The sequence below is a fragment of the Pomacea canaliculata genome, linkage group LG1, assembly GCF_003073045.1.
Source record: "Pomacea canaliculata isolate SZHN2017 linkage group LG1, ASM307304v1, whole genome shotgun sequence".
Lineage (NCBI taxonomy): Eukaryota > Metazoa > Mollusca > Gastropoda > Architaenioglossa > Ampullariidae > Pomacea > Pomacea canaliculata.
Window position 1 is genome coordinate 35,587,576 of NC_037590.1, and position 14,577 is coordinate 35,602,152.

The 14,577-nt window shown below is 41.5% G+C and overlaps 2 protein-coding genes across 3 annotated transcripts; one reads left to right on the top strand and one right to left on the bottom strand.

Moving 5' to 3' along the window:
• Positions 1-250: 250 nt before the first annotated feature.
• Positions 251-9,591, top strand: LOC112571199 (protein dcd1B-like). The gene is made up of 16 exons (XM_025250030.1): positions 251-391; positions 918-1,061; positions 2,266-2,434; positions 2,836-2,966; positions 4,060-4,157; positions 4,527-4,591; positions 4,853-4,961; positions 5,333-5,367; positions 5,649-5,743; positions 6,038-6,145; positions 6,702-6,796; positions 7,131-7,241; positions 7,560-7,674; positions 7,865-7,992; positions 8,228-8,316; positions 9,321-9,591. Exons 3-16 carry the CDS (start codon positions 2,427-2,429, stop codon positions 9,385-9,387), a joined length of 1,254 nt encoding a protein of 417 aa, XP_025105815.1. The 5' UTR covers positions 251-391; positions 918-1,061; positions 2,266-2,426; the 3' UTR covers positions 9,388-9,591.
• A 697-nt stretch (positions 9,592-10,288) lies between these two features.
• On the bottom strand, positions 10,289-14,160 carry LOC112571202 (phosphonoacetaldehyde hydrolase-like). 2 transcript variants are annotated; one of them, XM_025250056.1, is made up of 3 exons: positions 13,813-14,160; positions 12,080-12,223; positions 10,289-11,513 (listed from the first exon to the last, which is right to left on the bottom strand). In XM_025250056.1, exons 2-3 carry the CDS (start codon positions 12,212-12,214, stop codon positions 10,806-10,808), a joined length of 843 nt encoding a protein of 280 aa, XP_025105841.1. In that variant the 5' UTR covers positions 12,215-12,223; positions 13,813-14,160; the 3' UTR covers positions 10,289-10,805. The 2 variants fall into 2 exon arrangements, with proteins under 2 accessions (XP_025105841.1, XP_025105831.1); XM_025250046.1 differs by lacking the exon at positions 13,813-14,160 and adding an exon at positions 12,807-13,019.
• Positions 14,161-14,577: the final 417 nt, after the last annotated feature.

Here is a 14,577-nt window from a genome sequence, read left to right on the forward strand (position 1 = left end):
TTTTCATTGTGGATTTGATCTGTTTGCCGTCCTCTCCTGTGAAACACAAACGAAGCTTTCAATACATTTTTTGTTTGTTTTGGATACACACCCGAAGGTAGCATATCAATCTAGTACAATCCCTTTGTTATTATCACTTTATATTCATGCGCTCAATGCCCGATATAACATGAAAGGGAAATGTTATCTGCGCATGCTCAATCTGCTGAGACTATTTCTGCTCTTTACACACGAGAGTATCATCCCTAACCTCATCGGACACTTCGTGATTTTCGTCCTGAGAGAAACTGCTGCATTCCCTCTCCTGTCTTGATGGGGGTGGATGTTGACGCTGATGTTTGCTGACACCGACACGCCCTCTAGTGTGTGACAGAACGAAAGGTGACTTGAGGTGAGTGAGAGACATGTCGAGTGTGATGATCAGTGCAAGCGCGAGTACTCGACACCCTTGTCCCCACGTGTAACATTTGTAGCGTCCCTTTAAGAAAAGAATTCAAAGTCTATTGATATTCTTAACTAATCAGTTTCCCGAGTAGCTATGCTGAAGAAATTTATATCTGGCTTTCATAATCGTTTTTTTCAGTAGGATATTACAAAGGGCTAGAAAAGAAAGGAAAGTAATGCAACTTGAAGAAGCAATGACATTGGTAAATTCGTTTTTGAAACGGCACTTAGATTTTTCTTGCTAGACATCATGGATTCCTTTCTGTAGTTTTTTTAAAAAAGTTTTCTTCTTCCTCTTCTTCTCTCTCCCTCTTTGTGCTATCTTAATGGTGTTTATGTTTTATGTGATTTTTTTTGTGTTTGCTTTTTTTCTTTTGTTTTTTAAATTAACATTTTTCATTTCTCTTAGCGAATTACAAATGACTAATTGTCTCACATTTTCCCAACTTTAATCTTATTGCACGATGCTGCAGAATGGACGATGGAGGCAAGTTCAAAGATGTGTGGCATGTCACTACAGATAAGAATAAACTGAACGCCTCCTCCTGTCGCTTCCTCTGGCCGTCACATCAAAGGACATTGTTAGCGGCTTGCCTGAGGCCGAGTTGCAAGGCCAGGTAAGGTTTTTAGGCTAGAAGAATGTCGGACTGCTCCAGCAGGTTGTATCGTGGCAGCCTGGAAATCACTAGCGAAATACTTCATCCTTTCTTGTTTCTCAGTCATCTGTCTCCTTGGCAGTAAGTGTTCTCGACTTTCCGTTAGACACAAAAAAGAAGAAACCATTTTGTTAATAGATTTGTACAGTGAAACTTTTCCCACAGATTTTCTGCTTTGTGAAATTAAACTCACTTTTTCAACCTATCAAAACTATGCATATTTCAATCATATTGTGTCATAATAAGACACTCGTAATGCATGGACAGTTTCAATGGATAGAGGTGACTGAATGTGGGAAAACATACAAGACTCAACAATCAGAAATGCAGTCACAAAAGGTAAAATCACATTTCGTATAATGCATAACTGAACGATGAGTTAATGGTTCAATTGCAGAAGGACCAAAATCTGTTTTTAAAAATACATGGTGTTAAAATGAGAAGATGTTAAAATAATCACAGATTTTTTATATAAACATTTATTTTCCATTAACACATTGCATGTTTAAACAATTTATACCTGTTGCAATATAACAAACATATATAAACAATATTAAAAACATAGGAGGTAATCCATGTCAAAATATATATAAAGATCTAGTCACTGTTTAAATTCTAGTCAACAAGTTGCATATAATAGTAGCCACTGTTTTACAAATTTGTCTTCTTTCATTTCCAAGCGTGCATTAAAAATTTCAAGTTTATATTTATGCTGCAGTATCCGAATGAATATTTAGGGTGTGTGTGGATTTATGTGAGTATGATTTAGAAAGCAGTAAAATTAAATCCAGGACTGCATCCAAATAAAACAAGGTGTTCAGTTAAAATTATCATTGTCATAATCCCACAGTTGTCCAGAAATCCTGGACATATTTCCATTTCCAAAATATGTTGAATGTTTTCTTTTTTCACATCTACAGTAGTCACAAGCATCACCCTTCTCTATACCATATTAAATAAAATTATTTTTTCCCTAGTAGTCTATGCAGCAATCACAGATTCAGTATTCCGGTTTATAGGCCAAGCTGACTGTAGTTGCTGTACTTCCTTATCTTTCACTTGAATGCAGATAAGCGTACTTTGGATTTCAACTATCATTCCATGGATGTGTATTTATAATATAAATAAGTTCGTGATCAGTCCTGTTGCACTTTTTCCACTCTAGGCGCAAGAGCTCTGCAGCAAAGGCAGATAACCGTGGCCTGTGTGTGCAACCAGCTTTCAAACAGTTCCACTTGATTCCTTCCTCAGACATTATGTCAGGTGTACACCAGATACTCACACTTGTCATTCTGCTAGCGCCTGTTGCACACACCGCAGAGTGTCATGGCAAGGTAAAAGTGTTTACATGCAAATAAACTTATTTATGATTGGTTACAGACGATGAACAACAACCTGAAGGATAAAGTATGAGGTCACTAAGAAACACACCTGTTTTACTTTTCGCAAATGGTGTTCAGAAATACCAGATGTAACACCATAGTTGATCTTTTATTACAATTCTTTGCGTTTATTTTTTATGATCATTGTTCATTCCAAGAGACATCACGAAATATGTCTTTGTATTGGACGATGCATCGTTTGCACGAAAGCTCTCTGTGAAAGAGAGAGAGAAAGAGAATGTGTGTGGGAGTGGTAGGAATGTAGGTGTCTGCATCAGTGTTTGTGTAACGACTTGAGGAGGTATTTCGACATGGGAAAAAATATGTTGTGAACTCGTCGATGTTTCGGTTAGCCTGACCCAAAGCTCAGCCCAATCTGACTCCAATCTACTCCGGGTCGCCACGACTGGTAACACAATCAGCAATGGCAAGCACTACATCGCTGGGGAGGGCGAGGACGCCTTTGACATCATCCACATCTGGGGTGAGTTAATGGTGTCTACTCACATAAGTGCTGCTGAATCTTTTCTTATTCTGAATGTCCGGAGAACGTCCTTTAGGGAACCGATCAATTGTCATAAATAATGGCCGATGTAAGCAAATCGGTATTGTCAGAAAAGTTTTACGAAAATGTCACGTTCAGACTAAAAGAAAAGACACGTGAAGACATTTGTTTGCATCATTAATACTGAAAACTTTATTCAGATAAATTTATGGGTTAAACTCTATAACGCCCTCGTCCCACATTGTTCCGGTCTCTACTAGCCGCTACTCCTACCTACATATGCTGTCAGAATCGGATGAACTCTCATTACTGCAACAAATTTACGATAACTAGTCTGAATCAAAGTAATGTTCTGTTTGGTGTTCACAAACCATAAGCCAAGATACAGCACGCACGCTGGATAAAAATCTCCCATTGTTCCTGAAAAAAGCACGTGCGTTGCATTCGTTAACAACTAGTCTAGACAAACACTCTCAGTGTCTGAGACAAGATTGTACATCCCAGGCACATTAGGAACTACCAGCCAAGACAGCGAGTGCCTTTGTTGTCCTAAGGCAATTAGCTACTGCAGACATTATTGTCATCTGCAATTGAAAATCGTGAAGGCGTGCAGCTGTTTGGGTGCACAAATAACAGTTAGACACTTGCTACTTGTGCTGTACACTGAGTGCACATCTCCCTGGTCGCCATCTTCGTGTCCGTGTAACGCAAGAGGATTCAGTCTACGAACATACTTTGTTTTGGCAAAAGTGTCGAGAAATAAAGTGCAGATAAAGCAGATTTTCATAAGACAGCACCACGGTTTAATATCAAACAATCGGACGTTTAGTCTACTCTGGGAATTAAACTTTCGTTTGGAGGGCAGATAATTGACTAATTAGATAAAGCATGTCGTTATGATTTCCATTCTTCTGAGAATCCGGGTTCAAAACTTGGGAAAGACCTCTATAAAAAGTGAAATTTAAAATTACTTTAACATAAAGAGATTGCCTCATGGTGTTTTGATCGACTGATTTAAACATCCACGGGGATGAAACTTTTTTTTTTTAAAAAAGCAATCTTCTTCTGTCAGGAACCCCGTATGAGATGGGTCGAGCTCATGGACTTCTCATGGGAGACAAAGTAAAAATCATGGCTGATGCTGTTTGGAGTTATCTCGAACAACAGATTGTGAGTTAAACGATTATCTCTATCCATTTGTATGGTTAAAGTCTTTCAACCACTTTTCCATTTATGAAGTCAGTGCTTAACGACGGTTCCTCATTGTTGTTCTCATTGTCCTCCTAAACGCCTCTGTCTTCTTATCCACCGACCTTTATTGTGTGTATCCGTGAGGAGATAATATCATGTATAACCAAGGTTTGATATCTGGTCATGTCAGATCAAAGGTCAAAGGTGCCTAGTGCCTGGTGTTGCTATGTTCTGAATCTCAGGTTTCGTAATTCTTTAATGTTGTCGGAATTTTCAGGCTGGTTTTTTTTTCTTAACTGTCATTTTAACATTCGAAAATATGACACGAATACTTCGCTTCATTTCCAGATTGATCCTATAAATCGGACGATCCATCTACAAGAATGGTTCTTGGAGGATGTTGCAAACTTTGGGTAGACCTGTTTTTTAAAAGTTCACCAGCCTGTTATTTTGTCTCAATGTTTGCACCATTTTCCCATAATTTCCAGGAAGGAAGTTTATACCCCCACCCACCCCTTATCTAATAAGCCACAACATTTTACTATACAATAAAGTGTTGAGAAATTTCGATTAGCTATAAAGTAATTTTTAATCTTCTTTAAAAATCGTGACTAGGCTATGGAATGGGATGTTTTTAAAAGCTCGTGTTATATGTTACTTGGATCTGTTCTCAGACTGGATGTAGCCCTTGACCTGGAACTACTCGCCACAGACAAGTACACAGGTGATTACTTCTTCGAGGAGGCCAGAGGACTAGCAGAGGCCGCTGGAATAGACTATAAGGTGGAAAAATCCGAGAACATTCTGTGTTTTATTTTTAATGTGCTAAAAGATAACGGTTGCAAGCAGAATTGCTTCCTTTATAATTTTTATATTTCTCGTGCTTTTTAAAAATAAAAATAACTTTTGTTTCAATGATTGTTCATTAATGGAGAACTGTACTTCTTCAAATTTCATCGCTGTGGTCTTTTTGAAACAAAGGCTTAACTGTTATGGAATTTTTGTACATATGAAATGTTTCAATCAAAACTTTAATTGATAAACATTTTACAATTTTGCATAAGCATTTAAGACACAACAATAGATATAATGCTACAGTATGTTTACACAAGAGACAGTTGCAGGACTTAATTTCAGCGAATTTATTCTCACAGAAACTCCTTCGTATCCACATGATTGGTGAACTCACGTAAGTACCATGTCGTCTGCTTTGTTAACTGCTCATTAACCCCTTCACAATACTTAAGGCATTGAAACAGCCGTGGAACTTCATTAAACAGTGTTTATTATATGAACTTCATTAAACACTGTTAGTTTCAAGAACTTCATGAGACAGTTTTATTCACATGAGCTTCATTGAAGTTAGTCACAGGACCGTCAGCAGATGGTGTCTGTTATATGAAAATCATTCGACAATTTTTATTACAGGAGCCTGATGAGAGCATGAATTCACTAAAACTGAATTTGCAGAAAAGGTTCGTGCTCTATGGTCGGTGCTTGGGGTGGAAGTGTGTCTACTCCAGACTCTCTCCTGCAGCTGCGCGCTCTGGACTGGGTAGTGGACGGTAATTGCATAAGTCATTTTTTGTGATAAAGGCTTTATTTTGTTCGAAGAAAGTCTTGCGTTCTGTCAATTATTTCAGAATCTTTGCTAATCCTGCATAGCCATAGCGATGTGTAGTTCGTGTTTCTTTTCTTGAAATTGAATCTTTCTGTTTTCCCGCCTTCTTGGGTCATCATCAACCTTTACATTTGTACCTTTGAGCCAGAAGAGAGGTGAGCTGAAAAATAACAACTGAAATAGACTTCTTTTTTTAGTTGTACAAGTAATGTATTTATTTTTTAAACGCTTATCGTAGGTCCTTTCAAAGAGCACCCACAAGTGACTGTCTATCACCCGACTAATGTTTCTAATGGTCATGCCTTTGCAAACTTCGGGTGGACATCCTGGATCGGGTCCATAACAGGTAAACTCTGAATCTCTATTCACATGTCAGTTACTGCGATGCATAATACAGGTGAGTATATTTTAGAGATGTGATAAGCTTTATATGTATATAGAGAGAAGCACATCTTCGCTGGCTGAGAAATAAAAGTAAAGATCAAAATTTGTAATTTAGAGCTCGCTTGTTTCTCCTGTGTAACATTGTTCTTCACAAACTGCAAAGTTGTGCCCAAACTACAAACTGTTAATCGTTTAGTTTGTTAAAAGTGGGCACAAGCTATATAGTTCCAGGTGGTATGACTATACAGAACACATACACAAAAGTGTTAGATATTTTATTATAGACAAAATAGGGGCCAGATAATTTCAGGAGCCAAGTAAAATGATAGGAAGTAGTCTGTAAATAGAACTTAAGCGTCCAAGTCCAGTAGAACCTTTCTCAGTTAAAAATCCATTTTTTTAAGAAGAAGACTGACACTTTTTACTTGTGAAAATTAACAAATTGTCCAGTCAGACCTTTTGCACATGTGAGTGAAAGAACTGTGAAATATTGAATGTTGTGTCGTTCGGCTGGCCAGGCATGAGCTCACAGCGCATGGCCATTTCCGAGATCGGCGTGTCGTTTCCCGATGAAAGTTTTGGAAAGGAGTCGCGGTTTGGAATTCCATTCACGGTCAGTGAACAAACTCAGTGAACGCTCTACAGACCTCACTATTAGCTAAGCCTGGGATGAGGGGGAAAATCAGTGTTTAACACAGAGCCAGGAACTAAACCTATATAAAGGCATAGCTAAGCCTGGCGAAACTCAGAAAAAAAGAATGGTTGGCTTCTGAAAATCCACCATGCCGACGAAATGGTCATCTTTATTAATTTTTAATTATGTGAGGAAAAATAATCATCCGGTATTAAAAATTTTCAGCAGTAGTTCAGTACTTTATTCAATAGTTTCAGACAGACCAGCTTGTGCACTACATCTTTAAAAACATGCTGGGTCCATCTGTTATCAGTTTGTTCTTAGGGACATCCTACAGTTCGACAAAACACTCAACGACAGCATCAAACGGATTACAGAGGCACACCGTACATGTGACCTCATTCTCGGAGTGGGTGATGGAAAGGTATTCTAACATGCGACCTCATCTTGAATGTATGCGATATGTGTGACCAGAAGAAGGGTTTAGGTGATTATGATCACAGCCTTAAGTGCATTGTAAAAGGAATGTTAAACCCAGTTGGCTATATCATTGTCTCCCCGTTAATCCTACTTTACATCAATAGAAATAAACTATTCCTACACAGTACAAGCATAGAGAAGCAGCTACTGTGGTTATATTTTACTGAGTAGTTCAGCAGCTGCGGCATATGATCAGTATATAAACTGTAAGCAACAGATGTGTAGATGAACATCACGGCATACTGTCTTCTCCATTATGCAGGAGAAGGAATTCCGCGGCATACAGTATTCTGCTTCTGTGGCAAACTTCTTCACAGACACCAACTTGGAGCCAAAACAAGATTGGCATCCTCGAATTACAGATATAGTTTACTTCGGTGAGTTTTTCCGACATCAATGATTAACGTTCCAACGAAGAGTAAAATCCCTTTACATCATATAGCTTTTTGTGAAAATGATCATTACATATTTTATACATTTTTTCCACCATACGTATCGGTGCTTATAACAAGGCAATGGAGATTATTGTAATCCCTTGCATTGTTGTTTCTCGTGGACTGGTGTCAGGGATGGACTGGTTGTGCCCTGGGTACAGCGAAGTACTGGCGCGGCAGCTTACCCTCTACCATGGCAACCTCACAGCAGAACTGTTGATGAGAGAGGTGGTTCCGATTGTTCAGACTGGCAGTCTTCAGGTGTGGTATTCGTTTATCAGTCAGTTTATGTGACATGGCGAAGTAAGACAGCAGTATCGATAAGTTCACTGTGTACAGCTGCGACAGATGGCCGAGAAAAGATAGGCGTAAGGCGCATGCGCGTCCGACATTAACATCATTAACAGCGCTCATCAACAATAGCAGATTAGAAGGGTATTGGGGAAAAAATCACATTATCAAGACATTTAAAATGACATTTTCTTTGGCTCCCTAGGTGGCAGTATACAATCTCACATCTAACATGGTGCTGCTGGCCAACGCGCGTGCTAGTTATGAGACAGGGCCTGACAACGCTTATGAAAGGTAAGTGCTACGAAAGTTCTTGTTCTAGACAGCGTTCTGCCTGATATTCTTAGGGATATACACGTTTATAAAAGGGCAATCAATGCATGAGTAAATATAGAGGCCCGAGGTCAGATATACTTGCTGTAGTTCGTGCACACTACTCTCTTGTGATGCACGCACGAAGCACGCATGCACACGTTTTGGTGCAGACGATGCGGAAACGGTGTGTGTGTAGGGAGGGGGGTATAGGTGTTTTGTCCCGACCCAGCAACTAAGGTTATATCACGGTAAGGCAGCCACCCTGTAACCAGATGACGCATGCAGAGAAAGAACAGCGTGCCCGAGACGAGAACTGAACCCCAGACAGCCAACCTTCCCTGTATTGGTGACAACCGCTGACCTTTGCGCCACCGGGGCAGAAGCGGAAGTCAGAGACGACTAACAATGCTCGTGCTATTTCAACACTTTTATGCGTGGAAAGACGAGATAGCAGCTGTCATTATACAAACATAGTTGCTAACTAGGACAAGCATCAATGCATGTGATTATGCAAGGCGATGTGAGACTAAAAAAAAACAACCCCAAAACGCGTCCATCCACAGCGTACAAATGTCACACATGTCATCCGTCCACCAAACCAGGCCAGCCACATATTACCTCCGCCTTCACACACATAGCCCTTTCAGGGGTAAGACAGGGTATTTTCCCCCTTTTGACCCAGCGTTCCTGATTCCGTACAGGGTCGGAGAAGGTACGGCGGCAAGGGAAAGGAGATGGGTATCCCTCACAAAAAGCTGGCCTCCAGACAAGTGAGGCCCCTAACACCTCACTCCCCAAAGACCATAAGGTCATGAGATGTTTACCTTTCGCACCATCACAGCCACTGTACCGCCCTAAGGTCAACATTTGATGTCGAAATACCTTTGCCCCACAAGTAATTAAGTCAAAGATAATGATTTGAAATGAAGATCGCCAAGCTTTAACGAAATCTTTGAGTGTAATTTTTTCTGTTTTCTCCTCAGGCAATATGTGGAGCTAAACATGACGGAGTTATTTGAAGAAAAGCCCCCATCAAATTCGATATATTAATTTGCCGGTCTGCACAAAGCAGCAGAACCATTAAACCTCCCCCACCCTCTATCTTTTTCGTCTACTTTTTCTCCAATCCTCTCCCTCCAACTAGTTTCTTTCTCTATTATCATTGTTGTTAGATTATAAAAAAAAATAAGTGCACTAAAGACAAGTAACAATTTCTGCAACAAAATCTTTAAATAAACCTACTATAATATTGTGTCCGTGCGTGTGAGCCTGATTACAAGGAAGTGAGTGGAACAGCTGTTGAAGAATAATTAAGGACGACTGTACTGAGATTGATTTGATTGTTCGTGTAACCGACAGTACGACCAGAATGTTACCCAGCCGCAGGGAATTTAAATAATTTAGACCACGCATTGGAATTATGCCTTTGCCAACAGCCTTCGCATCTTCCAGTAATTCTAACAAGACCGTAGCAATGTAAAAAACTAAAAGATAAAGATTCTGACAACCTAATGGATATTAAGTGGTTCAACGTGCCTAGGATACGGAATGCGATGTGTGGAAGGCAGAGCTCTTCTCTGTCCCTGATAAAGCAGGTACCTGTTTCTGCTAGACAGATGCTGGGTGGGCAGGGGGAGTTCTCCTGCCAGACCCAAAAGCAACAACCTTCTCCTCAGTCGTGCACACTGGCCACCAGACTACCGAACCTCCTTCAGAATCAAGAGGAAGCAATTACACACTCCTCATCCTACAGCTGCCGAAAAATTTCTTCCTGGTTTTATTTTAATGACAATGGTAGCATTGTATGTGATATAACTTATCACTTTCATTGCACTGACATATTGTAATTTCTTAGAGTCATTGGACAACTGTCCGAAGACTCAGCTTTTGTGTGTTTTTTTGCATTTTTGCACACTGTTCTTGAAAAAAAAGGGAGTAAAAACTGTACACAAATCTTTAAAAAGCATTTTTTTAATACATGAATCTTACGGTTTCGTAAAACCGTAGTTTTGGTAATTGGTAATTAATCACACACACACACACAGACCACACATTTTTTTTTTAATGTCGCATTCAACTCTGGCAAGACACTGTTAATATCTGTTAATATCCCACATACCACACTCAGACTGGTACACGCGAGTGCGCTTGCGGAGAATGTGAAATATGCTCCTCTGGCAGAGTATGTTTTACGTATAATGGTAATAAGCAAACACATGTTATATTTATCCTTGTACACAAATTATTAAGGCCTCCACAAGAGCTGTCTACCCGCCTAATAAGTCTGAGTATTTCAGAGAAATGCAAGGACTAGACTAAAACAACGAACAAAAAATAAAATGTACCTCATTGTATACTGATTATAAACTGAGTCCGGATGCCCAGTTACCAAAAGGACAGATTTTAAGGAATCTATCAGCACATACATCAATCTCAAAAAAAAAAAATCAGTTAACAGTCAAGCAAACTCATGGTTTTTCGCCGCTGGCGAGTCGCCGGTTCACGTCGGCCACCACCTCCGGCAGATCGGCGAGGGAGTCGATAACGTAATGGGCGCCAGCCGCTCGCAGAAGCTCGCGCGTGCGTTCCAGACGCTCCTGCACGTCCTGTGGCGTCAGGCGTGCCTCGTGCTCCAGGCTGTCGACGTCCATGTAGTTGCTGTAGCGTGCCACTCCCACGGCCCAACAGCCGGCATTGAGGGCTTCGCCCACGCCAGGTACAGTGTCATCCACCTTTACAACGGCCTGCACGAGGTCCACGTCCAGCAGTTCCAAGTTGCGGAAAAGCATAAAGGGCTTGGGCCGAACGCCATTGGCTACCTCGTCGCCCGTGACATCAGCGTCAGGCACGAAGCCTTGGCGGACAGCCTCCTCTCGTACGATGTCGGCCATGGAGCGGAAAAAGCCGGTCGTGACCCCGATGCGGCAGCCCAGCTCCTCACGCAGCTGCCGCGCGGCCTGCGCGGTGCCAGGGATCAGTTCGCCGTACTGCCGCAGCACCGACAGCTGCATTGGAAGCAACTCCTTGAAGAGCGCCTGCACGTCCTGCTCTGTTGGCGGCCGCCCATATGCCTCCTGCCAGCGCTGGCTAACGGCGGGCATGCGCATGATTTCCCGGATGTGCTGGTCCTTCCTGAGCCCCATGGGTACGCGCGCTTCCTTCATGGTGATGGGCACCTGAGAAACATTGCATCTATCCGTGATTACATGCAACGCAGCTTAAATGATGACTAGGTCATGACGACGATGATGGACAAGGATGAGGCCGACGACAAGCACGATGATGATAATGACGACGACGACGATAGTGATGGACGATGACGGTGGCGAAAACGAAGACGACGGACAGTGACGACAATAGCGATAATGATGGACGATGACGAAGATGACAGTGATGAAGACTTTGCTGTCTGTGAGTATGGTAGCGCTGATGATGATAGCAAATATACTCTCACTCTTTCACGCATAATCCTTCTCTCCCCTCCCCCTCCACACACACACATTACTGGTTTATAAGTTTCCGTCTCTATTTACACCAGAAACAAGAAAATTTTCTTTTACATAAAATTCGTCCATTAATATCTCCTTAAGACTGAACTACGGTATGATTATGATTAAATGCAGACAAACTCGCTCCAAGTAGGTCATCGTGTATCGAATCAGGTCAGAGAATTTCCTCCTAAATTGTGTACGCTCATGGTGACAATAAGATAAGCTGTCATGACCACTGTAACCTACGTTACCTTGAATTTCTGGAAGACTTGCACGAAGACTGTGGCCGGCGCCAAGACATATTTATCTATCGTAGTGCCACTCCAGTCTAGGATGCAAGCGCGCACCGGGCCCAGGTAGCTGCGTGTGAAGCGAAAGTGGTTCATCCGCTCAATCTGTCGACAGTACAGTTGTACAAGTTACAAAACAGTTTTCCTTTGGCATGGATCGTCCTAGAAACAACCTTCACCCACTCAATGATTCACACTTGCCAGTCACTCATTTTGCTTCATTCAAAATCATTCTCACGGAAGGTCGCAACAAGATAGCTGCTTCTATCCAAGTCCTGTAACCTTGACCGCATGACGAAGTATAATCGTGCTATCTATGAATACAAAATTGCCTTTCACCGACATTTTACTATTGTTAAAACCTGGAGGTGATCTTACTGTCTTTATTACAAAGCCCGTGGACAGACATGTTTCTGCGACCATAGCATTTTCGGAAGAATGATTTACTAAATTACTTTCAAGTCCCGATAAATGAGCACATTTTCAGACCATTGAATGCGAGTTTCCTCTCCACCACAAATATTTTCTTCTTCTATAACTGCTCCATGTTCTCTTTTATACTAGTAGGTGAATGGTGATAGAAGAAAGAGAGAATTGGTGTCGAGTGAGAGTCGTAACAAAACCACATAGTCTGTTCCTACTACAAAGATTCTTTTCGCTAAACACAACAGCATAATGTTCAACTGACCTGACGCGTCTAGAGCCGACAAAATTCTGCCTCCTGCTCGTGCCCGAGAAATAACTTGTCCCCGGGTCAGCCTAGCTTTTATATGCCAACCGTACTCAAGTTTACCTCCTACCACTCCATCTGTTCACAAGGAGGGCAGGAGTTCATGCAGGCTGGTCAGTCTGTAATCACGCCACGCAGAGTAAACGGCCACTATTGTCCACTCACCCAATGACCCTGACCACCGGTTGTGCGTGCTGATAACCTTTTGGCACGGTCACACACCGTTATCAGTTCACAACGAGATGAATATTTTTACCTTGAAGATATGAGAGAGTGCCACATCGACAGATTTTGTTACTATGTGGATGTACTCTGGTTGTTGCGCGTACAAACCACCAGTTCTCCCTACTCTTCACTCCCCCACCCCACTTCATCCCCTAGTTCATTAATTTGTTTGAGTTTGTTCTTATGCTTTTCCATTAGAGCTTTTGCTTCAAACTGCAATATATCACCCTCTCCAACCTCCTTTCCACACAGAAAAGAAAATGGAGTGTGCATCAATTACAGGACTAATAAGCGTACTCAAAATCTCTGAAAAGGGTGTGGGCCGAAACAGCCTCTATATAGGCATTTTGAATAAATAGCAGCATTTGTAACACGTAATAGGACCGAACAGGATCTGTGCTAATGGAAACCATTAAATCAAACACTAAATGTGGTGGGAAGCCTTCCTGTACGTTTTTAAATGAAAGCGTCTGTACTGGGTTTTTTAACAGTTAAAACTGATGCTGCCATCAGGATTGCTGACATATATAAGCCACGAGATCTCGTTTCACAATTATCTTTTGCTGCAGATTGAAATAGCTAGAGATATTGAAGTAAAAGGGAGCTCATCCTCTGGTTACCAACGAGCGTGAAGACATGCTTCTACATTGATACGCAAGTGTGATGGATTGATGCGTGATTGGGTTAGAAGTTCTAAGTTGGGTTAGAAGAATAACAGCCAAGATCTCTATGTACCTACCTTTCACAGAAATGCTCGTAGTTGATTCAGTTCCTGTCGAGTTTGCTTCGCAAAGCTAAATAACGCGAAGATAGCGTCCCTTGCAGCGACAATTGTGATTTTCGTGGACATCACGCAGCCGCACTCAGCATGACCTTCACCTGTTGGAGTGCTTCACTGATGGTGATAAGTGTCGATACCAAATTATCCGTGGTGTGAGGGTCGATCTTCGCGTGACTCGCAAAGTCGATTGTTCTATTCAACAAGAAAAGGAACCAGACAAATTACACAAGTTTTTGCCAATTCTGAGCTGCACGCAACAGCTGTTGTTGTTGCTGCAAACTAGAGCCTAACACACGGATGTTTACTGATCGGCAACATAGCAGACGACGTAAGAGCTCTTGTATTAAATAAGTATAAAAAAGTAAGCGCTTACAGGTTTACGCTCAGCTCCTTGCCAGATACGAGCTGCAGGGTTTTTTCTTTAGCTGAAAAATACGTTTTTGGGGAGTGTGTGTGGATGGGTGATGGTGGCACAGTGGCTAAAGTGTCTCTACCACGATATTGGAAACTGAGTGTCGTGGGTTTGATTTCAGACGTCTGTCTGAACATGACACCTGTTCACATCGATAGTTTTCACCGGGTACTCTGAATTCCTTTACCATGTGTGTGTGGTGGGGGGATGAAAGATGTGTTTGCGCACAAAATTTTACAAACCACTTGGACGGCATTCTCACATCAATAAAAAGAGTGAAGCAAAAGTATCTTGGGAAATGACTGCAAATC